Source organism: Alosa sapidissima, chromosome 5 (assembly GCF_018492685.1).
Source record: "Alosa sapidissima isolate fAloSap1 chromosome 5, fAloSap1.pri, whole genome shotgun sequence".
NCBI lineage: Eukaryota > Metazoa > Chordata > Actinopteri > Clupeiformes > Clupeidae > Alosa > Alosa sapidissima.
The window spans coordinates 34,824,538-34,852,345 of record NC_055961.1 but is presented as its reverse complement, the minus strand read 5'-3'; the positions used below and the strand labels follow the sequence as shown (position 1 = coordinate 34,852,345).

At 40.2% G+C, this 27,808-nt stretch overlaps 2 protein-coding genes and 1 long non-coding RNA gene across 4 annotated transcripts in view; 1 reads left to right on the top strand and 2 right to left on the bottom strand.

Moving 5' to 3' along the window:
* Positions 1-1,544, bottom strand: part of LOC121709048 (pyruvate dehydrogenase (acetyl-transferring) kinase isozyme 3, mitochondrial-like) — a 16,807-nt gene extending 15,263 nt beyond the window's left edge. For both annotated transcript variants that reach the window (XM_042092079.1, XM_042092081.1), the window contains exon 1: positions 1,189-1,544. In XM_042092079.1, coding sequence (XP_041948013.1) covers positions 1,189-1,291 — 103 coding nt within the window. In that variant the 5' untranslated portion in view covers positions 1,292-1,544. The remainder of the gene's footprint in view (positions 1-1,188) is intronic.
* On the top strand, positions 636-22,103 carry LOC121709050. The gene is made up of 3 exons (XR_006031828.1): positions 636-840; positions 20,248-20,345; positions 21,343-22,103. It is a non-coding gene; the product is annotated as an uncharacterized LOC121709050 (long non-coding RNA).
* On the bottom strand, positions 19,434-27,808 carry LOC121709049 (organic solute transporter subunit alpha-like). Its single transcript, XM_042092082.1, has 8 exons — positions 27,412-27,808; positions 26,332-26,483; positions 26,015-26,088; positions 25,715-25,873; positions 22,398-22,509; positions 21,770-21,916; positions 21,371-21,476; positions 19,434-20,388 (listed from the first exon to the last, which is right to left on the bottom strand). Exons 1-8 carry the CDS (start codon positions 27,482-27,484, stop codon positions 20,222-20,224), a joined length of 990 nt encoding a protein of 329 aa, XP_041948016.1. The 5' UTR covers positions 27,485-27,808; the 3' UTR covers positions 19,434-20,221.

Here is a 27,808-nt window from a genome sequence, read left to right as displayed (position 1 = left end):
AAACTCAAAATTGAGCTGGGTAAACACAATATTTGAATTCAGCACCCTCAAATTGTGTGAAACAGCTCCTTTACCGACTTTTCCTCAAATTTGCTAACAGGACTTTTTCTGAACGTGTTAGCTATCTGCTCTCCTCTCAGCCTTATCCATTGTGAACAATAGGCAAAAGGACGTTATGAGAACCGTTTAGACTCTTTTAAAGTGACAATGCACCATTTATCAATACTTATCAAGTATAACATCAAGTTAAACATCAAATTGGCAGCATTTCTTATAAACATATTCAATAGACACTAATGCACAGTAATAGTGTAAATTATTGGCCTTTTGTTTTGCTTTAGTTGTTTGTGTTTTTTTTTTTTTTTTTTTTTTGGCGGGGGCGCCAATATTGTTGTTGCATACCCCTAAAAAAAATGGGTATCTGCGCCCCTGGCTCTCCCTCTAATAGGCCTAGCGTTACAAGTGTTCGTAGAAAGGCCTGATTTACAGACATTGTTAAAGTGCCATAGGCTGGTTTACCAAAGTTCTGAATAAAACGAATTGGTGCAGTTTTGACATCTTAAACGTGTAACCCCACACAAGCGCACGTAAGCAACGTGGTTGCAGGGATGTCCTATTTTGGAATTTTACCCGGATACAACGAATACTATTTTTTGATTGGATGTCGGTGGCTATTTATTTTTTTCCAGAGCTATGCGGACTTACTCCTATGTGAAATGAATGACGCACAATATACAGACGGCGCCAGGTGTTAAAAAGGATAGGCTACAACATTTCATACAAATTATGAAAATAATAATTTCTGCCGAGCTTCAAGCCACTTTTAGCTGAGGCCTGCTGGTAAGTTCACCTTTAAAATAACGTGAGCTCGTGCCAAATTAGGTTTCTGTTTTCGTCCGGTGCCTCATACGTGAAATCAGAGAGCCAGGCGACCTTGAGGCTTGAGTTTAGCCTACTTGTCAGATATTCAAAATATTTTTTTCCCACTCCCACCCACTCGTTACATTAACTACCTTATCACGTAGAGACATGTAGGCTATGTATATAGTAGCCTAGGCTACGATATGAATTAACAGCTTTAGCGTTTGAACTGAATCTACTGTTCGAGTAAAACTGCACGAGACACGAGGCTAGAACTTTGCTGTATCCTGAAAGCCTATTGCTGGATGGGCGCGTTTATGTACTTACCGAAATCGAGAAACTGCTGAATTGACATCGGTGAAGGTGAAAATCTGGAGTAGTATTCGATTTTAGTGTTGACATTTTTCATCAAAAAGTTGATTAACCTCATTGCTGCTACAATGCCCTATTAGGAAAACTTGGAAATGAAATCGTTCTCGAGTCAAAGTAGCCTAGAGTGTAAAATTAGCACTCGTCACATGAAACATGAAATCTTGAAGATCTCAAACATTAATTCGTAGAAATATGCATGTCGTCATTGTGTTCCCTTTTAATTTATTGTAGTTAATCGTGCATGCATGAGACTCTAATCCTAAACACGTGACATGTTCCAGCAACTGTTTGACGCGCACACCGCTATTGGGCCAACAACACTCCACCTCACAACAACTTGTCACAAGACCAATTTACATTTTGGTAGTCAGAACCATTTTAAAACGGCAACGTCTTATAAATAGGCCTATAGGCTAGATGTCAACGGTTGACTTTGTCATTAAAGGAACCGTATGTAAGACATGTATTTCAATTAATCATAAAATGGCCCTGATATGTCACTAGACATTAAGAAATCATGTTCATTTCAAATACTTATATCACAGTCTAGTAGTCCGGCCAAGATATTGTCATTTAAAAAGTGAAGTTGCAGCCCTCAACTGATGTTGATCATGTCATGTCATGTTGTGTTTTGGCCTGATGCACCACCCTCTACCTATCTACTAATCACAAAGTCAGTAGTGTTTCGGCATCTGGGTGGGCAACCTTGAGTCAGGGGGGAGGGGATACACTGCTCTACAGTAATTTGAAAGTGATTGCAGTACCAGTTTTGGCCACAATTTTACATACGGTTCCTTTAACAAAGGCAACCATAAGTTAGACCGGCACATCCGGGAACTTGACTCGTGACAAACGTTCCTGCCCCTTTCGGGGGGAAAACAAACAACCCCTCTCATTAACTCCAACGCAAATTAGGGTCAATAAACGTAATTCGTACAGAAATCGCAGGAGTAAATAATAACAAAAAATACCACAAATCAATATGACCACTCAATACATAACCACTTTGCCGGTCGTTGACCGTGAAAGATACCTACAAAAGCTTAATTCAATTAATATAAAAACATGTCCCTTCAGTCTCCCGAGTACGAAGTGGTGCAACAACCCCACTCAGTGACCAGAAGTGTCATACGGTCTTCTCTTCTTATGGCTTGTAGCCATAATTTTCTTCTGTCAGGATTTTTTTTGAGGACATGGTAGGCAAAAGAAACTCAGGGAGGGGTTCTTAGCTGTGTGGTTGGTACATGTCTACCGGTTCACTCTGGCTTGTTCTGAGGGAATGTTTTCCCCTCAAAAGGGGCATGGCGCAAACAACCTGCTCTGTGTGACGCGGGTCCGGTTGTAAGTATCTGGTATTTTTTTTTTAATTGGGGCCAAGCAGCGAAGCTGCGAAGGCACCCATTGTGTTTCTATGTTTTCTTCCCTATTATTATTACGCTTCTGTCATTGAAGTCAATGGCAGCCCATAGAACCGTCTGGTGAAAAGTTGTGAAATTTGGCACACTGATTAGGGACAGTCCCATGATTAATTTCACCAAGTTTCATGTTGGCACCTCCAGGGCTCTAGCGCCACCAACAGGCCAAAGTTGGACGTGCGTTCACGCACGTAACTTTTGACCTGTTGGCACGATTTTGGAAAATGAGGTACCATTGGAATCCTTGGACCAGGCCGAGTTAAACGCACCCTATGACGTAATTTTCCGCCATTATGGATTTTCCGCCATATTGGATTTTAGTGAAATTGAAACTAAAACTTCACAGGTCACAAATTTTGTCCAATCGTCACCAAACTTGACAATCATGATCTTCAGACCAAGCCTAACAAAAGTTGTAGTGTTTTGTCTTCGGAACTATAACCGTTCACCCGTAATATCCAATCGAAATTTGCGGCAAAGCCGCCAAACAGGAAGTGAGATCATATCTCAGCAACCCATTCATATATCATAACCAAACTAAGTACATGGACTCAGGACCCAATCAGGGGGACGCTCAAAAAATCTGGTGACCTTTGACCTCTAGGGGGCGCTGTAATTTAGGAACATGCCTTTTGGCCTGTAGCTGCTGTTGTGCTTAGAATTAAAATGCACTAGTTGTGTCTGGTAATACTGTTGGAGGTCCTTAGGCCGACCCAAGCCAACTTGTGATGTCATCGTAATTGATTCGGCCGCCATATTGGATTTAATCAAAAACACGTACAAGTTTTCGCAAATTTCACAAAGGTCACAAATTTCAGCGGATCCTCACCAAAATTGGCAGAGACCATCTTCAGACCATGCCTTATTAGTGCATTGCTTTCTGGAACAATTGACAAAAGCATTGTAAAAGTCTGTAACAGCCTATCGAAATTTACGGCGAAGCCGTCAAACAGGAAGTGAGCTCATATCTCAGCAACGTTTTCATGTATCAAAACCAAACTTAGTACATGTACCTCAGACCCCATCGGGAGGACGCTCAAGAAATTTGGTGACCTTTGACCTCCAGGGGGCTCTGTAATTAGTAGTTGCTGATGTGCATTATTCTGCAATGGAAGTCAATGGCAGCCCATAGAACCGTCTGGTAAAAAGGTATACAATTTTGCACACTGATTCGGGACAGTCAAATAATTAATTTCACCAAGTTTCATGGCGGCACCTCAAGCGCTCTAGCGCCACCAACAGGCCAAATTTGGACGTGTGTTCACGGACGTAACTTTTGACTCGTTGACCCGAATGTCAAAATGAGGTATCATTGGAATCCTTGGGTCAAGCCGAGTTCAACACATGACCCTATGACCCTATGACGTCAATCTTTGACCTCTATGTTTAAATCACAGCAAGTGTGACCATATCTCAGTCGATCTTTTATTTTTGATGTGAAACTGATTACAGCAAGTTCTATCGAGTTCATTCTAATGCGTGCGTGCAAGGGTGGGGCGGGGTGGGATGGGCAGGGGCGGTTGCGGCGGTGGGCTGGCTGGGGGAGGGGGCGCCGACACTCAGCCCTGGTTCAGCCCCACAAAATCAGCTATGTTTTGATGTGAAACTTGAACTTGTAACTCAGCCAATCTTGGGTTGTTTGGCATTGAACTTGCTGTGACAGCTTAATGCTATATGTCTGATGCAACAGCCTTGAGTTACAAGGCGTTACAACCTCTCCTGGACCACCAACACTGCATCACTGGCGAAGAGAGCTCAGCGCCGCCTGTACTTCCTGCGGAAACTCAGGCGAGCAAGTGCTCCACCAGCCATCATGACCACATTCTACCGAGGCACCATCGAGAGCATCCTCTCCAGCTGTATCGCTGTGTGGGGCGGAAGCTGCACTGAATACAACAGGAAAGCCCTGCAGCGCATAGTGAACACAGCTGGAAGGATTATTGGTGCTTCACTCCCCTCCCTGAAGGACATTTACACCACCCACCTCACCCGCAAGGCGACCAAAATTGTGAGTGATGCAAGTCACCCCGCTCACAATCTGTTTGATCTACTGCCCTCTGGGAAGAGGTACAGAAGCCTGCGCTCCCGCACTACCAGACTCACCAACAGCTTCATACACCAAGCCGTAAGGATGCTGAACTCTCTCCCTCCTCTCCCCCCTCCACCCTCAGCTACATAACATCCTGGACATTGGACCCAAAAATGGCCGCCTGCACTACTCCACTTGCACACTTGCACACTTGTACACTTTACAACTGGTGTTGTTGTCCTGAAAACACAACACTTCTGCTGCTCTTACATAACTTGCACCACTATGCCACTTTCTTCTTACTTAGGTCAAACAGAACTACCCAAGCCTTTTATTGGCCTGAATTTGCACTAGTATTTTTATTGACTGTCTATGCACAATTTCAACCACATTTTGCTGCTCTTATTTTTTCATTATTATATGTGCCCTCTTATTTACTTATTTACTTACTTTTTTATTTACTTATTTACTTACTTTTTTGTTTACTTTAATGTTATGTTTGTCTGTGGACCTAAATTGGTAAAACATGTCTTGTCTTCACCGTGGGATAGTGAGAAACGTAATTTCGATCTCTTTGTATGTCTGGAACATGTGAAGAAATTGACAATAAAGCTGACTTTGACTTTGACTTTGACATGGCAAATCTGGCCTGCTGAACTGCCTGCTTGGCCCCCTCATTGCTGCTTGCAGCTATATTTTGTAATTTATATCTCTTGATAAACTCTTGAAATTTTAATTTATATCTCTTGATAAACTCTTGAAATTTGGCACACACGTCAGGTGTCACGCAACGCAGTTACGTACAAGAGCTTGACCCCGGGCGTGGCCCAGGGACTCACTAGCGCCCCCTTAAGTGACTGATCCCGTGGTTGACATATATTTTGAGGTGGTTAACATGGTCTAAAAGTCTTGGAATTTGACACACACATCAAGTGTCACACAAAGCAGCTAGGTAAAAAAGCTTGAACCCGGACATGGCCCAGGGACTCACTAGCGCCCCCTTACGCCCCCCTTAGGTGAATGATCCCGTGGTGGGCATATACTTTCAGCTACACACACCAAATTTGGTAGGTGTCTGTATCTCCCCGAGATGAACAACTTTCATATGTACAATGCATTACCCACGCCCAACAGAAAGTGAGGTAATTCGGGATTTTGTGCAGACTACAGTTTTTCTCAGTCGCTTTGGTGCTTTTTTCAGATCAGAATTAAAATTCTCATAACTATTAGTTCAACCTCCACAACATTTAGTCATTTGTGCACATCATAGTAGCAATTTCTCCTTCCTCTGAACAAATTGCAAATACTTTTGGACATGTATCAGTTGCTTTCATACAATTCTCTGCTGTTTTTTAACATTATCATTTGCTTATGTCATGTCAGTCAAAATGAACTATACTTATGAATGCTGAATAGTCATTCCCAATAAAACTAATAGTCTTCATTTCATTGCTTGAGTCATTACATACAAAATTGTTGAACTAGTTATCAAATTCTGTCACAATGCTGTAGAATTGCAAAGAGCATACAGTAAAAATGTACGTATTCAGTGTCTTGTACTCACTTACTCACCTAACTACAGCAATGTGTAACTTTACTGTAGTTTTCAAATGGCTGTACAAGTACTGTATAGTGCTGTCTTGAGCATGTTCAGGTAGTGTCACCGAGTTCTGACCTTTTTTTGCGTTGGAAAACACTGAGAGAACTGTCATAATGAAAACATGACAAAGCCATTTGACTATCTTGTTCATAAACAATGGTGTCAAGACTTCTCATTTTGATGACACTGACAGTTTCATTGACATGAATACCTGCTTTTGAGGAATGGACTATCCATTTTGAGCAAGTGACGTGCTTTTGCAGGTCATCCACTAGGTTTTGCAGTTTGCACTAATTGTTTTGAGAATTGCACTAACTGCTGTGCAAATGTTAATAGTGATGTGAGAAAAGCACCAAAGCGACTGAGAAAAACTGTAATATGTGATGAAATATGTGATGAATCATGATGCCAAAAGAGGTGCTTCCCATCGGTGAAAACACATGAAATTGAAGTGGTACAGTGAATAGACAGGGATAAAATCTTGGCACTGGGCGTTGCCCAGGAACTCCATAGCGCCCCCTTATGTCACTGTGACTTGTGGTTGGCATATAGTTTTAGATACACACACCAAAAAGGCCCAGGGACTCAGTAGCGCCCTCTTAGGTGATTGATGCAGTGGTTGGCACATACTTTCAGCTAGACACATCAAATTTGGTAGGTGCGTGTATCTCCCCAAGATGAACAACTTTTGTATGTACAATGCATTAGCCACGCCCAACAGGAAGTGAGGTATTTGGGATTTTGTGCGGACTAAAATGTGATGAATTGTGATGCTAAAAGAGGTTCCCATCAGTGAAAACGCATGAAATTTGGCACACACGTCAAGAGGTACCATGAATACACAGGGGAAAAGCCTTGGCACTGGGCTTGGCCCAGGAACTCCATAGCGCCCCCTTATGTCACTGTGACTTGTGGTTGGCATATAGTTTTAGATACACACACCAAATTTGGTGGGTGTATGTAACTCCCAAAAACAATCAACTTTTGTATTAACATGCCATTAGCCACGCCCACAGGAAGTGAGGTAATTGGGATTTTTTGCATTGTGGACATGATCAATTTTAACATACTCCTCCTAGACCAGTGGTCCCCAAACTTTTTCTTCCGAGGGCCAGCTCACTATGCCTGGCTCTAAGAGAGGGCCAGAGACTCGGAGTATATCAGTAACCATAAATAGCTTAGTGCTGTGAACAACAACAGTCTACCTTAGTTGAATATTCCATTACATTTAATCATTGGCTACTGCAATTTAATACCATTGTTAGCTGTGTTTATATTGCCATCATACCATGTAAAATGTAGCTCAAATGAAATAATACTAATAAAAATACTTTAGCATTCCCAAAAGTATTAGCAGGGAGTCCCAAAAGTATATTTTATTTAAAATGTGTGAACTCTGTGTCTTTGCATACACAGCTCAAGTTGTGAACAAGCAATATCCTACAAATAATTTAAAGTTCTCAAACTATGAGAGTTTTATGAAGTGCTGGCAAAAACATCTGAAATGACTACCATTCTAACTTTCCCTCACCTGATGAGAACTTTGTGAATTTGTATGAACATTTGAAGAGTGAATAAAATATAGAAATAATTATTATAATAATTATTATCCCAGAAAGTCCCAGAAATATGACTTGAATAGAAGTTACTGTAGTTAGTTATTAACAATTGATTGACACACTTTTAGAATACTTTGAGCACTGATGCAGTCAGCATAGGCCTCTTACATTGTTTGCAGGTAGGTTCATTCCGTTTTCGATGGCAAACGCGAAACAACGCCAAAACAACCACCAGTGGACAAAAAGAGTATTACATGTGTATTGTTAGACTCGCCATAGAGAATGAATGGGGGAAATTGCAGAGGTTATAGTTTGACGATGTCATACTCCCGTGTGGGCCAGATGCTATATACCACAGACATGTTTTGGGGGGCCACCCAAAATGAGGTGGCGGGCCGTATCCGGCCCGAGGGCCGTAGTTTGGGGACCACTGTCCTAGACGATTGATCCGATTCATGTAAAAGTTGGTATACATGATGCCAATATGCTTCTGATTCTAAATTGTGAAGCTTTTTTTGATATGTTGTAATTTGACGAAATGGCGAAACTATGAATTTTAATACCCTTCCACATAAACAATAAATGTGTCTTAATTCACCATGCATGGCTTGAAATGTTTTAAATTTCACTTGGTCTTTGAATACCATGGTAGTGATGATATTCACATGCCCATAATGCATATTTGGCATAGCGCCACCACCTGGCAACAGAAAGAATGGCAATTACACTGATGTTGCATGATCGATTTTAACATACTCCTCCTAGACAGTTTGTCAGATTCATGTGAAATTTGGCAAATATGATGCCAAGATGTTAAATTGCGAAGGGATTTTTGATATGTTGTAATATGTCACGATTTTAATAATTCACCATATAAACAGGAAATGTGTCATAAAGTCACAGTGCATTGAATGAATGGTTTGAAACTTCTCAGGTTAATAGATATTACGATTATGTTGATATCCAGACATCTAATGGGCCTGCCTGGCACAGCGCCACCACCTGGCCAAGTAGGAAATGTGCCAGAAATGGACAATGCCTTAAGTGATTGATCTGAAACTTTATAAAATATTAGATATCATTATTGTGGTGATATTCACACATATAATTCACATGCCTAGCATAGCGCCACCATCTGGCCAAACAGGAAATATGCCAGAAATGCTCTATGCTTTGAATGAATGGTCTGAAACGTCTCAGGTTAATAGATATTATAATTATGATGATATTCAGAGATAGCCTGACGAGCCAGACCCACATTAAAATGTAGGGTCTGTGCACTCGCCATTCGCACTGCTCAGTCCGAGGGGCGGGATAATCAGTTGTCTTTCAAATTCCCTCTGCACGCAATAGGATAGCGGCAGCGCTATGAGTCCCATGCGTTTCCCACCAGAAGAGCTAGTTGGCTAGTTCAAACGTTTGCCAACTTAATAAAAGCTTAACTCGTGTCACACTGTTCGCCAATAGCAACATCCATCTTATTTGTTTTCAAGTAGCAGGGAATTCAAGCCAAACTGTTGCAACTCTGCCATCAATCATTATGTTAAGCCCACCTAACGACTCTATACACGATTTCATTGGCCTGATTGAGTTTCGATTTCTCTCACAAGCCAACAGAGAGTTGCTAGATTAGCCGCTAGGGGAGCGTCTAGATTTCTAGGCTAATCCAGAGACCCTATGGACCTGCCTGGCATAGCGCCACCACCTGGCCAAGCAGGAAAATGTGCCAGAAATTGGTAATGCTTATATTGGTTGATCTGAAACTTTGCAAAATATTGGATATCATTATTGTGATGATATTCACATGTGTAATTCAAATGCCTAATATAGCGCCACTATCTGGCCAAAAAGTGTATCAGAAATTTTCTTTGCTTAACTTAAAATGAATAATCTGACATTTCTCAGGTTAATTTATATTATGATTATGATGACACACAATTGGCCTGCCTTGCATTGCGCCCCCACCTGGCCAAGCAATTAAATGTGCCAGAAAATAACATGCAAAAACAAATAGCACACACATCAAATATGTACATTTTACAAATGCACCACGTCGGTGCTTTGTTGGATTCTGAAATGTCACGGGTTGCGGCCCGCAGGTGCTCGGGCCCGCCATTGCCGCTTGCGACTATATTTCTCAATGATCTTCTGCCTGCTCCGCTATGGCTAGTGCTGTACTGGGCCCTCACAGTTTTAAATGGTCAGTAGTGGGAACTACTGTTGCCTTCATGATTTCCTTTTAAAAGTTTCTTATAAGAAGGAGATATATCAATTATCAACAATGACAAGCCAGCTGGAACCTGCGGCTCTCTCTCCCTCTTGTGAGTGCAGACACGTTCCCAATTAAATGGATCGCATAATGTTCACGTTAGATCTGCTGCAAAGGAGATAACTAAGAGTTAACTTAGTTTAACATGATGTTATCTCTATTAAACATGATGTTTTGACATTGACATAATGTTCTCTAAGGAGAGTGAAAAGCAGTTTGCAGTAAAGCTAACCAACGTCGTCTCTATCGCAGGAAAAAAATAGCGAGCAGCCTGATAACCAAATGAAATGCTTGGCGGGCCGGATCCGGCCCGCGGGCCGCAGTTTGCCCACCCCTGGCCTAATACTACTACTAAAACAGTCCATTTTCTCATCCACAAAACCCAACATAGGCTAATCAAGGATATATATATATATATATATATATATATAATACTTTTATTTTTTATTTGAAATATCTGCATTGATGGGGGCATAGGCAAATGTTAGACCTACTTTCGTTTTGCACTTCAGCTTGTATTCGGTGTAAACAAACAAGCATGCGTGGAAGCCTGGAGTTGTCACTAGCGTTCTACCTTTGAATAAAATGGGAGTATTACAGGAGGCTACTTTTGTGCCTGTTTGCTACAGCCAAAGATTGTTAAGGCTCCGCCTTTACAATCTTTGCTACAGCTATATTTTGCATATTGCAGCCAATACGTCAACTGGGCTAAAAGGCATGTTAGGTTACCTTTCCTTCTCTCACTGCATTCTCAGAATCTCATCCTGTTCCTCCTATATCCGATGACTTCGGTGGATAGAAGAACTAATTTCTTCAATCTTTGCATTTGGCTGGCTAGTCTAAGGGCTTCTACATACTCGACCAGAGAATGTCTAATAAGGGGAGAACTGCCACTCTCGGAAAACTTCCGGTTTCTGAACTGGTTGCAGTTCCTTCTGTGGTTCCACATGAGGGCGCTCGTCCACGAGTGCAGAATGCATGGAGGTCTATGGAGCTGTACCCCTCAAAATCCACTTTATTCGGGATATCATTTTTTTTCAAGTAATTTGAGTATTGTATTCGAAAGGGGAGGCAAAGAAAATACACTTGGTTGAGTATTATATTTTTTAAAGTCACTTAATTGTTCTTAAAAGCCTTTCAAATGTGTCAATGGCGTCATTCATTAGCACAATGCTAGCGTGTTATGTGCAACAACGACCCAACCTGTAAGAAATCAAAAGGACATAAGTACTCGTTCATTCAACTTTTGACCTATAACCCATGTTGAAGTTATACAAACTACAATCAAATCTGAGATTTGTCAACGACAATCAGGTGAAAGAGACAATTTTAGCCGTCTAGCTCCATTGACTCCCATTCATTCTGCACTCATGGCGATCGCCCCCAGTGGAATTCTGGTGGAACTGCATCCAAAATTCGGTACAATGGGACTTAATACGGAGTGGCAAGGCTCTCCGTAGACGGGCTCTGACTCGACGCACCCGACCGGTAGCGCGACAACGTGACATCAAAATGACATAGATCTTGCTGGCGCGCCAGGATTGAAGCCAGGTAGCGCGAGGTAGCGCACCACTCATTTTTTTTCAGACGAGCGCGACAAGCTGGAAACAGGAAGATGGACTAGTTCGAGGGCAAGCGAGAGTTGCAGTGTTACAGTTGTGAATTTTTAAAAGTTTGCTGGATAAGTTAACAAAGTTACCAGTGAGAGTTTCAACACATGGAATTAAGAGGAAAGAATAGAAACGATTTATTTTCAAACAATGGCTATCTATTAAGGCCTGAACAAAATCTCTTTCCACTTCAGGAAATTACACAAACTCAGCCAGCTGCTAGCTAGCTAGCCAGCTAATTAAACTGTTTAAATTATTAAAATTTCCCTCAGGATGACTAAAGTATCTATCTATATATCCATCCATCTATCTATCTATCTATCTATCTATCTATCCTTCTATATATCTATCTACCTGTGCACACACCTTGGAAACTAGATGATGATGATGATGGTAGTTGTGAATAGTAGCAACCAAAGTCTGAAGTACCATCACAGAGGCTAGCTAGGTAGCTACTAGTGTTTCTTACTGCAGCTTCTTCTGCTGTGTAACGTAGTTAGTCTTTTCACAACAGCGACACCTCTGTTCAGGAGAATATTGCAACTAGTGTCGCGACCACCACGCTCGAGTATTATGGTTACGGCGCTTCTGTGACGTCACATTGTCGCGCTACTGGTCGGGTGCGGGCAAGGGGGCAGGCGAATTCCCGGAAGTAGAAGAATCGACGTAGGCTGGAGGGACCACCTCTCTGCTAACTCCCATAGAAGTCCATTCATTCTAGGATTTTTTTTAAATACCATAACTTCATATAACATATATCCTGTGCCGATATTGTAGCTTCTGTGTAATCTACATAAACACTACAAAGGCAAAACAGACTCCATTACCTCGTCTGTAACGTTGGTTACCCGTAAGAAGAATAGTTAGCTTGTTCGGTTGGAGGGAAGCTAGCTTTGACGTAATCTCTCTTTCGCGCCGTAGGGAGATAACCGTATTGTTTGGATAAGAAGCTCAGTCCACCTTACTGTCTATGACGGTAACTCATAAGCAAAACCCATAGATATATCTATGAGCAAAACCTAGCATACACGACCGTATGTTAAGGTAAAGCATTACACAGAGGCAACCTAATAATAATTTAAAAAAAGTAAACCTATTTTTTTTTTTAAAAAACGGCACTAATCATTTCAGAGGTTTTCGATGGATTGACCGTAGGTCGGAAAAGTGGAAAGAAGATTAGCTTCAAGGCTATAACTTTTTTGTTTTGTTTTAGCATGACTGTTTTTGAGGATGATCATGTATGGTAGCTTCAACATTAACACGACTTGGTGAGAATGATATTAATAATAATACATAAATAAATGTTTAACTTTGATGACTTTGAAGGCGAAGGAAGTGTGAGAAGAATTTCTGTGTATCTATCATATGAGTTACAAGATTCAGTTCGATGGCTAACGTCACGAAGTTAAGTGTGAGTCTGCGCAGTACTGGGGGGACCAACTGAAAAATCGTTCTATTTGACTCAGTGCCCTCCCATTGAAAACGACGGAGTCTGTTCGTCCATTTCTTTTACTGTCTATGGGTGCGGGTCATTCGCACCAGTGCGCCTAAATATTTTTTTGCACTCGCACGCCATCATTTTTACTCGTATGTGCGAGTGAAATGGGCGACAATGTAGAGCCCTGATCACTAATTAGTATAAAGAAAAACAAGCCTAGACTTTTTTAATGGTTGCTTCTACTCATGATTTAGACACATTTTATTGGTGCTTTATGGTACAATATCAGTATTTTGGTGTTGTCCGCAACCAGAGTTTTCACATATTGTGGCATATCTCAAACATTATTTATCAAAAATTAATGTAAAAAATCATGCATATGAATTAAATGTTATCTAAACTAATGAACTGCATGCACACATTATGCATATATATGCATTTCCTGTTTTATTTTGCTTAATGTTTACCTGTCCCATGGTTTAGCCATCATTACCAGCACACTCTACATAAAGGCACTTTGCTACTGTTTTTTCATCAAAAAAATATTTGGTAACCATGGTCACCTAATATCACAGTGCAATACATGGGTGTCAAGCAGAAAGATTGATGCCTTGATGTCCAGAAACATAAGAAAATCTACTCTTTATCCCTCGTTTTGGGCATGTACACTTATTATGTGTCATTACCATACACATTGTATTTCTGTATTTTTGAATATTCCTGAAATTTTAAAATTACTTTAACAGTTTAAATGGTGTACATTACATGTAGAAAGCTAGCTACACCTGCATGGTGATCATTTTTGCTTCTCAGGGTAGTTTTTCGGTATAAATGTCATCACCAACACAGTCATTACCAGCACATTATAGCTTGAAATATAGTGGTAATGACGACTGTGTTGTTGATGACATTTTTGCCGATACATTTAAAGCAACACCAAAGAACTTTTCCTCTGTCGCACGCACGCTATTTGTTTATCCAGGAACGGCTTTGCAAATAACGATATCCATAGACAAGGTAGAATATGTTGCATGATTTTATGAAAGTACGATGTATTGCGACATCATGCAAGTCAAATTTGTAGTTTCTTATGTCTCATTCCATCGAACTACAAAACCGCTACCCAATCTGGCAAACTTACATAGTGCGGTTACAACCGATAGAGGGCCGCGAAGCGAATGCAGAAGTGCCGTTCACCCTTTTACGAGTTGATGAACCACGGAAACAATTTTGGAAACATTATTTTAAGGTACAAACAACTCTTTGGTGTTGCTTTAAAGTACTCTTTTTAAAAGAAATAAGTTTTTTTTTTTCACAAAGTCAGTTCAACTTGGGTTTCTAAATGATAAACATTTAATTGCAATAGATTACGATCAGTGATTTGTCATCACCTCAACAAATGTCATTACCTGAACTGCAATGTCATCACCATCACCATGCATATTTTTGCCAATAGATTATGTGTAACAATAAATTACAATAAATTACATTAATTAGATATTTTTGACAGTGTTGGACAGTCTAAATTGCCACTGGATGAAAACAAATATGATATATGGCATTTATTTCAAATAAATGAAATTCCAAGCCAGGGTCAAGTGAAAAAAAAAAAAAAAAGATACTTAAACGACTATAATTCATGTTGTAAGTAAAATTCAACAATTCTAATACGTTCAAGATAAAATAGACTTCATGTGAAACCATAATTGATGATTGATTGATCGTTTCATCTTTAAAATGTACATATTAGATGATGTGATGGTAATGACATTTACCTGAAAAATTAAAAAAAATCATAAATTCCCTTATATTGTGGTCTCAACCAAGCTCACAAGATTACTCCTATCAAAATGACTGATAATTTGATGCATACCAATTAGTCAAATTTTGAATTTTATTTTTCAAAATTTCAGTAACCCAAATAGGCCCGAAATCTGAGAAATACGTTTTAACACGTAGACATTGAGATGGAATCAAACATTACAGCACAAAGTAACGTTAGAAGACTTTCAAGTATGGTGGGTTTAGGATACTAACTTGACTCTCGCCAGATGAATTTCGTTCCGCCTAACTCCACTCATCCATCTGGGATCAATCCATTGGAGTGTTGCTTCAGAAGGCTGGGCCTAATCAAAAAATGCTTGCATATGATAAGCCACTTGTCCGTCATCTATTGACGTGCTACTTCAACCACTCACATCGAAGCCAACCCGTGACGCTGATAACAGTCTCACAGTCGCTTCTACGCTATGTCACATCTATGAAACTCCCGCCCTGCATCCTGATTGGCTCTACCATACAATCTTGTGCTGAAATCACTCTCAATGGAAGAGGTCCCAGATGGATGTGAGTGAAGCTAGGCGGAGCTAAGCGGAACGAAATTCATCTGGCGAGAGTCAGGTTATTAGGATACTGGAACTTCCGAAAATCAGACAGAGAATGTGTTGACAATATTACCGCCAGAGGACGCGAGAGTTTAAGCTTGTGATAACATGTAATGCAGTGAGGCAAATGACAGGAGGCTCATGAAGCTCATGACATCAGAAAAAAGGACATTGTATACATTAAGCAAAAAATATGTATAAGGATATTTGTATTTTGTATCATTGTGAATAGTAGTGAGTAGTGACAGGAAATGCTACATTATTTATTGCAATGTGTATTGGAATCTTGGTGATTTTGCACAGATTATAAATTGATTAATTTACTAATTGATTAATTGACTGATTGATTTCAACATTATCACTCTTACCCCTCTTAAAATTCAGAGGCATGCATCTCTGATGGCTTCTCCCACACTTCCCATATCTTAGCCCAAACACTACACTGCCAATACAATTTAGAATCTAACCAAACATTATTTTGAACCATAGCCTTCACATTATTTCCTGACTTCTAGTCTGAGTGGTAGTGTCAACAGCAACCTCTACAAATTCTGTCTTCATTTTTTGGCTCTTCTGCTGGAACACTAGGCTTAGGTCTTTTCACTGACGTACCACTAGAGTTGATAGGGATGGACATTCTACCTGAACAGAATTCTCTGTTCTTTGCGATGGAAAATAAGTGCATATAACACTTGTTGCACAAGTTCCGTTTATGTCATGAGTGTTACAGCCCTAGTGTGTTTCGGCCGTCTGTCTCCGAGTTTTGCCTATGCCCTTGTTTAGGTCCCACCTACTGCTGATTGCCGGAAAAGGAGTTCCTAATTGGGGTTGATTGGACAGCCCTTAAAAGACCCAAGATGACGTTAGTTCAGTGCCTTTGAGCCCACCAGCATCCACGGTGGTGTGAGCGCCGTGGATGGCTGTGTATATTGTGTTTATGTTTTATGATGTGTATTGTCCGGAGCTGTTGTCATGCTGGTCTTGACCAGCTCATTTTAAAGGAATTATCCGGAGTAAAATGCACTTTAGATCATTTTACAGATGATTGGGAGTACATACGTTGAGTTGACATCAAAATCATGTCATTCGGATGTGTTTTGAGAAAGTTCGATTTTACCGTTTTTAGTCAAAACTCGTTAGCCTGTTAGTGACCAGGGGGGTATTCCAGAAAGCAGGTTTACTGGCTTAACTGGGTATGTTAACCCAGAGTTAGTGGTTAACCTGGGATTTCAGTTCCAGAAAGCTCAAAAATGATCAGGCTAAGTAAGTAACTATGGTAACATAGGCTCTGAACTGAACTGGGTATGTAAACCCAGAGTAAACGGTAAACCTGGGATTTCAGTTCCAGAAAACTAAAAAATGATCAGGCTATGTAAGTAACTATGGTAACATAGGCTCTGAACTTAACCTGGTAGGGGGTAGGTTTTGTTCAGGTTATGTTCAATTATGTTCGGTTATTTCAGTGCATGTTCAATCAGGCCGCTATTTTTACACTGTCGGTTGGTGCGTAAAGTATGGCTTGCGCTAAAGCAGTTCCTGCGCAACTTCATTCGTTTTCCTGGACACAAACCCACGAGGATCATTAAAGTGTAGTTTCACCAACTGGCAGGTCAGCATCACTTATTTAATTTTCCAAATGTGCACCGAAATGTGTCCAATAGGCTACCCATGCCTTCCGACATTCACCCTTCCGATGATGGAGCGCAAAAGTTTAACTTGGCCCACAGCTGCAGGATCCGCGTTAAAATAGAAAATTACATTTGGGATTCTCAAAGAATTCTATGGCCCACTCAATCTGTGACAACTAGGCTAGTTTAAGAAAGCATCATTCAAAGCAGTCAATACAATACGTGATGTCCAGTAAATTATTTAATTGTTCTTTTGACATTAAATAGGCTATCTTAAACATACGCATTTACACGGTCAGTTAGGCTATTCTCTGCCAAGCAAGGTCTCGGACGCAGGCGCTTAAGTATTGCTCTTTTTTTGTTATTACAGTTCTCTCCTCCTGGTAAGCCTCGACTACTCCGCCTCTAAAAAATACGGTGCTCAATTCCTTTCGCCGGTTTCACTCATGATTTCGACTCTGAATAGATGATGCCTTTATAAGTTCGCCGTGAACGCGCACAACTCTAGGTTATCTAACACAGGGTTGATTGAACTAACTGGTAACCGGTGTTTTGGAACCTACAGCTCGGGTTTAGTCGCCACAGGTTCAGACAACCCAGAGGTTAAGTTTTATCTCAGTGTTTGTTAAACCTCCTTTCTGGAATACCCCTCTGGGCATGTCACAAAACGCTATTTTTATACCTCTTCTACAGTTCCAAACAACATTACACTTACGTGGTAGTGAGTAGAGGGTCCCTAAAGCCAAACAGAAGTGTCCCGAGGTCTTTATGTGGTCGGATAGAGAGTCCAGAATGAATTTCATCAAGCCAGTACCTTTCCGGAAATGTTGCTGCTGCAGCTAGCATCTTTAGGGGAAAGTCTGTAGGAGTCGATTGCATCACGTCGTTGCACGACATCACGTCACGTGACATTTAAAAATTCCAACCTGTTAGTAAGCTAGGGTTTGCTGTTGCATACAACTTCATTTCAATTTCGAAAGAAATACTGGACTATGTTTTAAAAAAAAAAAAAAAAAAAAACGGCGACGAAATTGTTTATTTCCAGAGTGGAAATACACCTACGGACTTTCCCCTAAAGATGCCAGCTGCAGCAGCAACATTTCCGGAAAGGTACTGGCTTGATGAAATTCATTCTGGACTCTCTATACGACCACATAAAGACCTCGGGATACTTCAGTTTGGCTTTAGGGACCCTCTACTCACTACCACGTAAGTGTAATGTTGTTTGGTACTGTAGAAGAGGTATAAAAATAGCGTTTTGTAGCGGCGAAATGACATGCCCTGGTCACTAACAGGCTAACGAGTTTTGACTAAAAACTGTAAAATCGAACTTTCTCAAAACACATCCGAATGACATGATTTTGATGTCAACTCAACATATGTACTCCCAATCATCCGTAAATTGATCTAAAGTACATTTTACTCCGGATAATTCCTTTAAGCTTAGGCTACTACAGTGGTAGTGTGTGCCGAGTGCGGCAATTACTCCCAGTGGGGAGAGTGACTACGATGTAGCAAAATACTGGCTTAGTGTGGCCAGGGTGTGCCGGGTTCGGCAAAACTACTATCAGTGGGGAGGTAGTTTGTTTGTATGTTTATGTGTTTGTTTGTTACTATCCATTTGTCTTAGACCTAGCCGTCTTCATACTTTTAGTGTGATTGTCTGTTTGAACTTTTGATTCATCAATAAACCGGTCATCTCAATCATTTACTTCCTTGTTTGTATTCACTTTTCTCCTTTATTTAAGTTAACTAGTTACGCAGCCACATGCCCCTAGGCATTTTAACATCCAGGCACAGAGATACTTGATCAAGATTTACAACAGATTTACACACACATTTACTCTCTCTCACACACACACACACACCTACACACACGGTGATATGTTGTAGAGGTTGATGTTACTTTCTCAGCATTCTTGCTGTCAGTGCCCATTTGTCAATCAACTGTGAGGTCATCGGCCATGCAGGAACCAACTTTCACTAATGTGTCGCCCTTTACACAGTCCATTTCCTGACGTTGGGCAGTAGCTAACTAGAGACGTCTCCCCACCACTCCTTGCGCCTTTCTCCATGCACACACACACAAACGTGGTGGTATGTTGTAAAGGCTGATGTCCCCACGCCTTTCTCCATGCACACACACATTCCGAGCATCAGTAATGTTCTCGGAATGACTCAGGGTAATTGCAAGGTACTGCTATTAAACACTAAACCATACTTACAGCAGGGATAGCAAACTCAAAGTCCAAAGAACTGCCACAGAGCAAGGAGGTAGTACAATATTTTACTACAGTATAAAGGCAAACTGAACAGACATTTACATTTTATAATACTTATTTTGTCAAACGTTATGTGTGAAATAACATTTAGATTATAAGTCAATAAGTAAACTTCCTGCACTTTCACACAATCTTTCACACTTACAGATATTATGTTCAAAGGTTTGGAGTCACTTAGAAATGCCCTTGTTTTCATCATAAATGTTACCATTGTAGAAAGAAATGGCTGCTCTAACACAATATCTACATTGGCCATTACTAGCAAACATTCATCCAAGGCACATTCTGTTTACTAATCTGATATCATTTTAAAAGGCTAACTGAGAAAACATTGGAGAACCCTTTTGCAATTATGTAAGCACATAATGTAATCTGAAAACGGCTGCCCTGATTAAAAAAACAATGCAACTGATCTTGGCTGGTATTCCGTCTATAATGGAGTGGAATGGAAATGTCTACTGTAAGTGACCCCAAACTTTTGAACGGCAGTGTGTATATCATTATATAATTGCCTATGCACATTAACAATGAAGCCGTGGGCTTTAAAATATATCACTGTTAAATAGAGTTATCATGTACCAAATAATATTATAAGGTAGAATTAATGTAAAAAACAAACCTCTACATTCATGAATAGGTATATTTTCAATCCCATTTGGCCACACATCCACACACACAAGGTGTGCTCTCTCTCTCTCTCTCTCTCTCTCTCTCTCTCTCTCTCTCTCTCTCTCTCTCGCTCTCTCTCTCTCTCTCTCTCGCTAGCTCTCTGTCTCATGCAGCATTCTCCCCTATTGCAGGACTTTGGATCATTTTAGCATTCAGGCCGTTGTCACTCTCATGTTGGTCCAGGACAAGAGGCTCATAGGTCCGACGATAAAACAGCCGGGTCACCAGGGTAACAATGAACATCTCCACAATCATCAGCTGCTGGCTCAGCACTAGAACAGCAGGACATAGTTAGAATCCATGCAGAATAACTCTATCTATTTATCTATCTAACTATCTACAAATTGTTTTAAATTGGTCTAGAATTGTTGGGAGAATTGTTTTAAAATAGCTTTAAACTGTTTACCATGTAATGTAATCTATCTTTCTCATCACTGCCTATGTTGCACATATGCATAAGTTTTTCTCAGTCGCTTTGGTGCTTTTCTCACATCACTATTAACATTTGCACAGCAGATAGTGCATTTCTCAAAACAATTAGTGCAAACTGCAAAACCTAGTGGATAACCTGAAAAAGCACGTCACTTGCTCAAAATGGATAGTCCATTCCTCAAAAGCAAGTCTTCATGTCAATGAAACTGCCAGTGTCATCAAAATGAGAAGTCTTGACACCATCGTTTATGAACAAGATAGTCAAATGGCTTTGTCATGTTTTCATTATGACAGTTCTCTCAGTGTTTTCCAATGCAAAATTACACATTGCTGTAGTTAGGGGAGTAAGTGAGTACATTTCTTACACGTTTCACATTTTTACTGTATATGCTCTTTGCAATTCTACCACATTGTGACAGAATTTGATAACTAGTTTTGTATTTAATGCAATACAATTTTGTATGTAATGACTCAAGCAATGGAATGAAGACTATTAGTTTCATTGGGAATGACTATTTAGCATCCATAAGTATAGTTACTTTGCTTATGTCATGTTTTGATTGACATGACATTACATAAGCAAATGATAATGTTATAGAATGTAAGAATTGTACGAAAGCAACTGATACATGTCCAAAAGCATTTGCAATTAGTTGAGGAAGGAGAAATTGCTACTATGATGTGCATAAATGATTAAATGTTGTGGAGGTTGAACTATTAGTTATGAGAATTTTCATTCTGATCTGAGAAAAGCACCAAAGCGACTAAGAAAAACTGTAATTTGCTGTCAACAGGTGCACATCTCTGGTGTGGCATACTTACTGGACCCCCGGGCAATGGATGAAAAGGGTGGAGAGCAAGCGATGGTCCCGTCCAGAGACAGGATGCTGATGATGGCCGCCTGTAGCTGGCTCAACACCAACACCAACTGAACACCCACACAGGAATTAGCCACAGCAGTGTCAGTCTAATGTCTCTTTACACATCACAGTTCACGTATAAGATGGTCTTCAAAAATATTAAAGTTATTCATGCCGTACTGAGGTATGGTAAAGGAAGTCCATTATGTTGATATTATATACCTCTGCTCAGTAATGTTTTGTGTTTTTTTTATATGTTAATGACAAATTGCACTTATGAACAGCAGTCTGATTTCACACACTGGGTGTGAGGATATGAAGGTGTTAAACTCAAGCTGTGCAGTAAGTGACTCAGACAAACCTGGTACATGGCATACTTGGGGATGATCTTGAGACTTTGCAGGGTTTTTACCAGATGCATGAACATAATGGAGACAGGCCACAGGGCTGTTATGGTAAGGACCCCAATGAACGGGTTTATCCAGATCGCAGCTCCTGTAATCTCAAGCTGAATGCAGAGGAACAGATGAAGTGGAGACATCAGTAAGGGAAACTTTGACAGCGGGAAAGAGAAACTCAGTCACCTGGACTGCAGATGGAAATGATCTTATAGCTATAATCTAATACGAGGCATCTTCTCTCACTCCTGAGATTAATGTATGGTCCCTGATACAAATAAACCATATCAACCAATCGATCAGAAACTGAGACTTTTGTATCTGTATGGATGGCTTGAGACTATTACAATAGCAGTATGTTTTGTGTAGTAGTGTGCTTTGTTGGTTCAATTCCTGGCTTGTGGGTTCAATTCCTAGCTTCCAGCATTGTGCCCTTGAGCAAGGCAACCCCGAGCTGCTCCGGGAACAGCGTAATCCCTTGTAATATAATTGACGTACAGTATGTAAATCACTTTGGATTAAAAGTGTCTGCTAAATGAATAAATGTAATGTAAATGTTTCACAGAGTGTTGATGGTGTGACAGTACTCACATCAGAGAGATCAAAGTTCCCATTAGTCCAGAGCACAATGGAGAATATGGAAAGGGCAGTCTTCATAATGGCATACTGAAGGGACCCCAGCTTCAGCAGGAAAATTGTACGCCTGTGCAAAAGAAAACCAAGCATCACAAATATCCCTGCTGAAATATTCACAGAAGTGGACTTGTGTTTTCCGATTGACTGAAAATCAGAAAGGTAGGACACTTCAGCTAATAATAATCAAAGAAAACCTGGAGAGCACATATTGTTGAAAATGTTGCACTTCCTCTTCAGAGAGTTCCAATTCAGAACGTTCAGTGAGTGCTACAGTGAGCTGCAGCTGAGTACAAATCAGTCATTGCAAGGAATTGAGTAAATTCATCTAAAAGAGTAAACCAAGGGCTCAAAGTAAGGAGAAATTCTGTTCCTGGACCAGACTCAATATGTATTCTAAAATCTTAAACAGTCTGATCCACGTCTGAAATCAGGCACAATATCTGAGAACTTTCAGCCTTGGGTAAACCCTTCTATTCTGTTGTATCATATGGGTCAACCGTGGCCTACTGGTTAGTGCTTCGGACTTCTAACTGGAGGGTTGCCGGTTCGAACCCCGACCAGTAGGCACGGCTGAAGTGCCTTTGAGCAAAGCACCTAACCCCTCACTGCTCCCCGAGCGCCGCTGTTGTAGCAGGCCGCTCACTGCGCTGGGATTAGTGTGTGCTTCAGCTCACTGTGTGCTGAGTGTGTTTCACTATTTCACGGATTGGGATAAATGCAGAGACCAAATTTCCCTCACGGGATCAAAAGAGTATATATACTATACTATATTAACCGTAAACTGTCCCAACAGCTCCTATTATCTCTTCAAAGCTGGCACTATTTCACACAATGAACACAATGCAAGTGGCAACAGTGGAATAAGCGGGATAATGGACTCCACGGTGGTCTGTTCACAGAAGTTAATGCACTTACGAGGTTTAAACAGCCCTCCGCTTCGCGTCGGGGCTGTTTTACAACTGTTCTGTGAACAGACCACCGTGTTGTCCATTATCCCTTACATATATATATATACACAAAATACAATCTAGAATTTACAATATACAATCTGATAGGGGACACGAGCTATTGTAATCAGATCTTTCGTTCATCTGCCCTTATTTGCAGCAAATAATGAGTCACTGCTATCAGGCACTTTCCCAAAGTCAGTAAAAACAGCTTAAGCCATCATGTTATAAATGATTCTTATATACTGTAAGTATTACAGTAAATGATATACTGGTATGTCTGCATGCAAATGTTATAGCAATATATATATATATATTAGGGGTGTAAAGATTAACCGATACGTATCGGTATCCGTTTTTAACGTGTAAGATATGGCTACATCGATACGTGAAGCCCCGTTAATGTTAAATAATAATTTGGCCCTTGCTGCTAAAACGATGCATAAATTATTAGCCAATGATTTTGTTCATATTCACTCAATGATTTTGTTCATATTCTCTCAGACTTGTGGCATTTTAGGTTTCTGCATTAGGTCTACTGTTGGAACAAAATAAGCTCAGAGAGTTCATTGATTTGTAGGCCTATTTTATTCTTGTAGGGTAGGCTAGGCCTATATGAGAAAAGGCCAAGAGTGTCTTAAGCACTGTTTTATTTTATTTCGGTATTGTCTTACCTCAACAAGGCTACAGCTCCATGAAAACAATCAGATATAACTCTATAAAATCTGTAAAGTCTATAAAAATGTATTTTTATGTTGTATTTGGCTGCTGTGTTTGACGGAAATGTAGACTATTATTTTTTCATTTCAATACAGTATATGAAACAAACCTCAGTTTAGATAATCATATTCACACATTTTGTTGCCTAATTGGCAACCATGACCATGATAATTGATAATATAAAATGAATGTGCACCTTGAGCAAATTATACAAAATCTTTCAGAATGCTTTCCATTCTTGAACTGCATCGAATTGCATCGCATCGAATCGTACTGAATCGTTTTTTACAAACATGTATCTTTTCTTGTATCGAATCGTGCCCATGTATCTAGATGCGAATCGTATCGTCTTTTACATGAGAGATTCACACCCCTAATATATATATATATATATATATATAAATATTATGAATTTGACTGGCCTGCACCTCAACCCTATAGAACACCTTTGGGATGAATTAGAGCAGAGACTGAGAGCCAGGCCTTCTCGTCCAACATTAGTGTGTGACCTCACAAGTGCGCTTCTGGAAGAATGGTCAAAAATTCCCATAAACACACTCCTAAACCTAGCCTTCCCAGAAGAGTTGAAGCTGCTATAGCTGCAAAAGGTGAATCGACATCATAAACCCTATTGATTAAGAATGGGATGTCAAGTTCATATGCGAGTCAAGACAGGTGACCCAATACAGATTATGACAAAGTTATGACAGCTAGTTTGACACATTTGCAAGTAATTACTCAAGTGATGAAATAAGACAATACGGCAATTTGTTTTATGGGGTAGGACTATTCAGCATAGAACCAGTATAGTGCATTTTAACCAACATAACATTAGCCATTGAAAATGTCAAAACCAGCAGACATTTAACAAAATCAGTTGCATGGACATACCGGTACTAAAGATGTTTGTTGAGGACAAACTGTTATAAAGATGTGCACAAGGGATAAGATGGTATGAAGTTTGTTTGTTGGTGTGTTTAATTGTGCCTGTCTGTCATGTAATTTCCTCAGTAACAATAGAGGTTTCTAGAGTATGACTGACTCATGAACATGACAGAGATGATGAACCAGTGACTGATAGGCCAGCAAAAGGCAGAGAAATTCACTCAGAGCACAGGAGTTGGATAATCAGTTATTGTGTTCTATTGTAAATGGCAACACCCAGTTTCATACCATTAAATGTCCCATCATGGATCCTAAATATATGTAATGGACTGGTGGCTAGTTACATAGGCCTATAGAATTTATTCTAGTTAACAATTTGGGATTAGGCTACAGCTAAGTGATTATTTTGAACAGTGGTGAGTGACAGGCTATTGGCATAACAATTTATGTCTTTATATGGGGGGATATTTTAAGCATAGTTGAATATGGGGGGGGTGGACAGTTGGACAACTGGTTAGGATTTCCCAGAGCAGTACTTAATTCGTTCAGGGAGACTGTTAAATAGCTGTAGCTCATTCAAATGCTGCTGGTACAGTTTGTTTTACCCAGGACCCAAGCACGCGTTATCTCTGTGTGCACTTCTGTATATTATATGTGTCAGATTTGTCTCTGCGAAACCCTTTTAGAAATGAATGAATGAATGAATGAATGAATAGGTACCTTGTGACTGGCACACGAGGCAGGCAGGGGCAACAGCAGCAGCAGGGCCCGGTGCTGATCCTTAGAGTCTTTTTCCCAGAGTGCTTCAGGAATGCCTCTTCGCCACCGATCTCCTCCAACATCAACTTCAGGAATTTGTAGATCACTACTGCAAAATAACTAAAGGCACACAGAGATATGATCTCTCACTGTCTCTTTCTCTCTCTCACACCCACACACACAGAACATACACCTCATTGGTTATACAGTGTGTGTGTGTTTAGACATTTCTAATGTAATCTGATGCTCTCTGTTACTTACGAATTTGATGTCATGTCTGTAAACATGGTAGACCTTGGAATCCACATTCCAAGGCAGGACATTATGGCAATGACCTGAGGGGCACAGAGAGCATTTCACACACCTTTAAATTTACAGCAATCGATGCGGTTAAGTAATTGTGAATTAGCACGTGATTGGACGTGACTGGCTGGTTAATGATATATCATGGCAATTGGTTGATTTGGAATATTTAACCCTTATTTTTTATTTTATTTCAAATACTCTCGTTACTAGATGAAATAATAGTTGATACTAGTGTTTCATTTAGGATTGGAGCAATATACTGCTGTGCTTACCGGTGCTGCTCCATTCACCCAAATGATAGTCATCTTCTTGGGTGAGGGCACCTTCTTATACACATACACACATTCTTCCAGGTACACCACCAGAGACACTGTGGCCATGAATGTCAGAATGGAATACAGGACCATTCCAAACATATCTAACTCTAGAGAGGGAGAGAGAGATGATGATGATGACGAAGAAGATGCTGGGGATGATGATGATAATGATGATGATGATGGCAGTACCAGTTTAACCTAATGAGTGATTAAATATGACTGGTTCCTTTCTGTTAGCTAAACAATCGGGGAGGGGTACAAAATTGCAAACACTTGAATAATAAAGCGAGAAGAAATCTAGAAAAGGGGGTTCAAGAGAAGTTCGTAAGCTGTGTGCCAAGCTTTTCATGTCAGGCAAAGACAGCAGCATGCAACCCAAGCATTGATCCTTTGATGTGCAATGGGCCATACACACTTAGGTTACATGAATCATTTATCATCAATCATTCACAAACGGTCCCAGCTGCTAATCCAGTGACATTTTTTACAATAGACCAACAAGACCACTTTCACTATTTCACTCATTCTCACATATATTCCCTCTCTCATAACTTATTCTCAGGCATACACATTAGAGGGAATAAACACACAACATAACACACAATACAAAGCTCACATAGTGTAAACAGAATAAATAAACATTGATAAATAGCAAAATAATTTAAAAGCATTGTAGCAAATTCTAAAATGTCTATAGTTTTGTCTGTACTGTTGTGCATCCTTTTAGCCCCTTGTTTCGAAAATATTAAGATTTTTGTCTTAAAATGTCGCCCTTTCAGATATGTTTCAAAGCAAAAAATAACATGATTTTCCACATATTGTTTAATGAAGCTTAAAACATCTGAGTCACAAAGTTCACTGGTTTGACTAAAATGAAAGCAATAATATCTCACGGGTCTCTTTGCCCTGACCAAACCTACAGCATAGAATAGGCTATTAAATCTCCCGGTCAAATGTAGGCCTAATGCTCGCTGCGTATAAATGAAAACGTTGAATCATTGGCAAATAGACAGATAATAAATATGGGTCACTCACGGTTTATGACATCAATAGCTAGCGGTGGATCCTGTAAACAGCTGGGCTCAATGGTGCCGTTTAAATCTTCCATTTTCAGCCAAAAAAGACGTTCCTAATTAGTACTGGAGTAAAAGTAAGTAGAACAATCTGACCTTTGAAATATCCTCAACGTTAACTTTATTCCGGTTTCAATTATGACAAATGCTTGAAAGTCACTGCCTTCCTTTCACATGCTCTGCTCAACTGATGGATTGACTGCGGACGAGCTCTTCTGTTTGACCATTGTGCATTCGTACGGTGTTTCATCTGTGGCCAAGACCTTAATTGCGCAAATGCTCGACGAACTTCCCGGTGACCAGATGTCCATGTAGCACTACCCACGCGTGGCTCGGTTTGAAAAATTACAGTGTAGCTT

Bases quoted from the DNA above. Each gene is read 5' to 3' on its own strand.
- LOC121709049 (XM_042092082.1), bottom strand. From the start codon at position 27,484: ATGGAAGATTTAAACGGCACCATTGAGCCCAGCTGTTTACAGGATCCA. The intron at 25,874-26,014 runs GTAAGTAACAGA...GTGTGCCTTTAG, and splicing joins ACAGACATGACATCAAATTC to TTATTTTGCAGTAGTGATCT. The intron at 21,477-21,769 runs GTTTGTCTGAGT...GTGGGTGTTCAG, and splicing joins CCAAGTATGCCATGTACCAG to TTGGTGTTGGTGTTGAGCCA.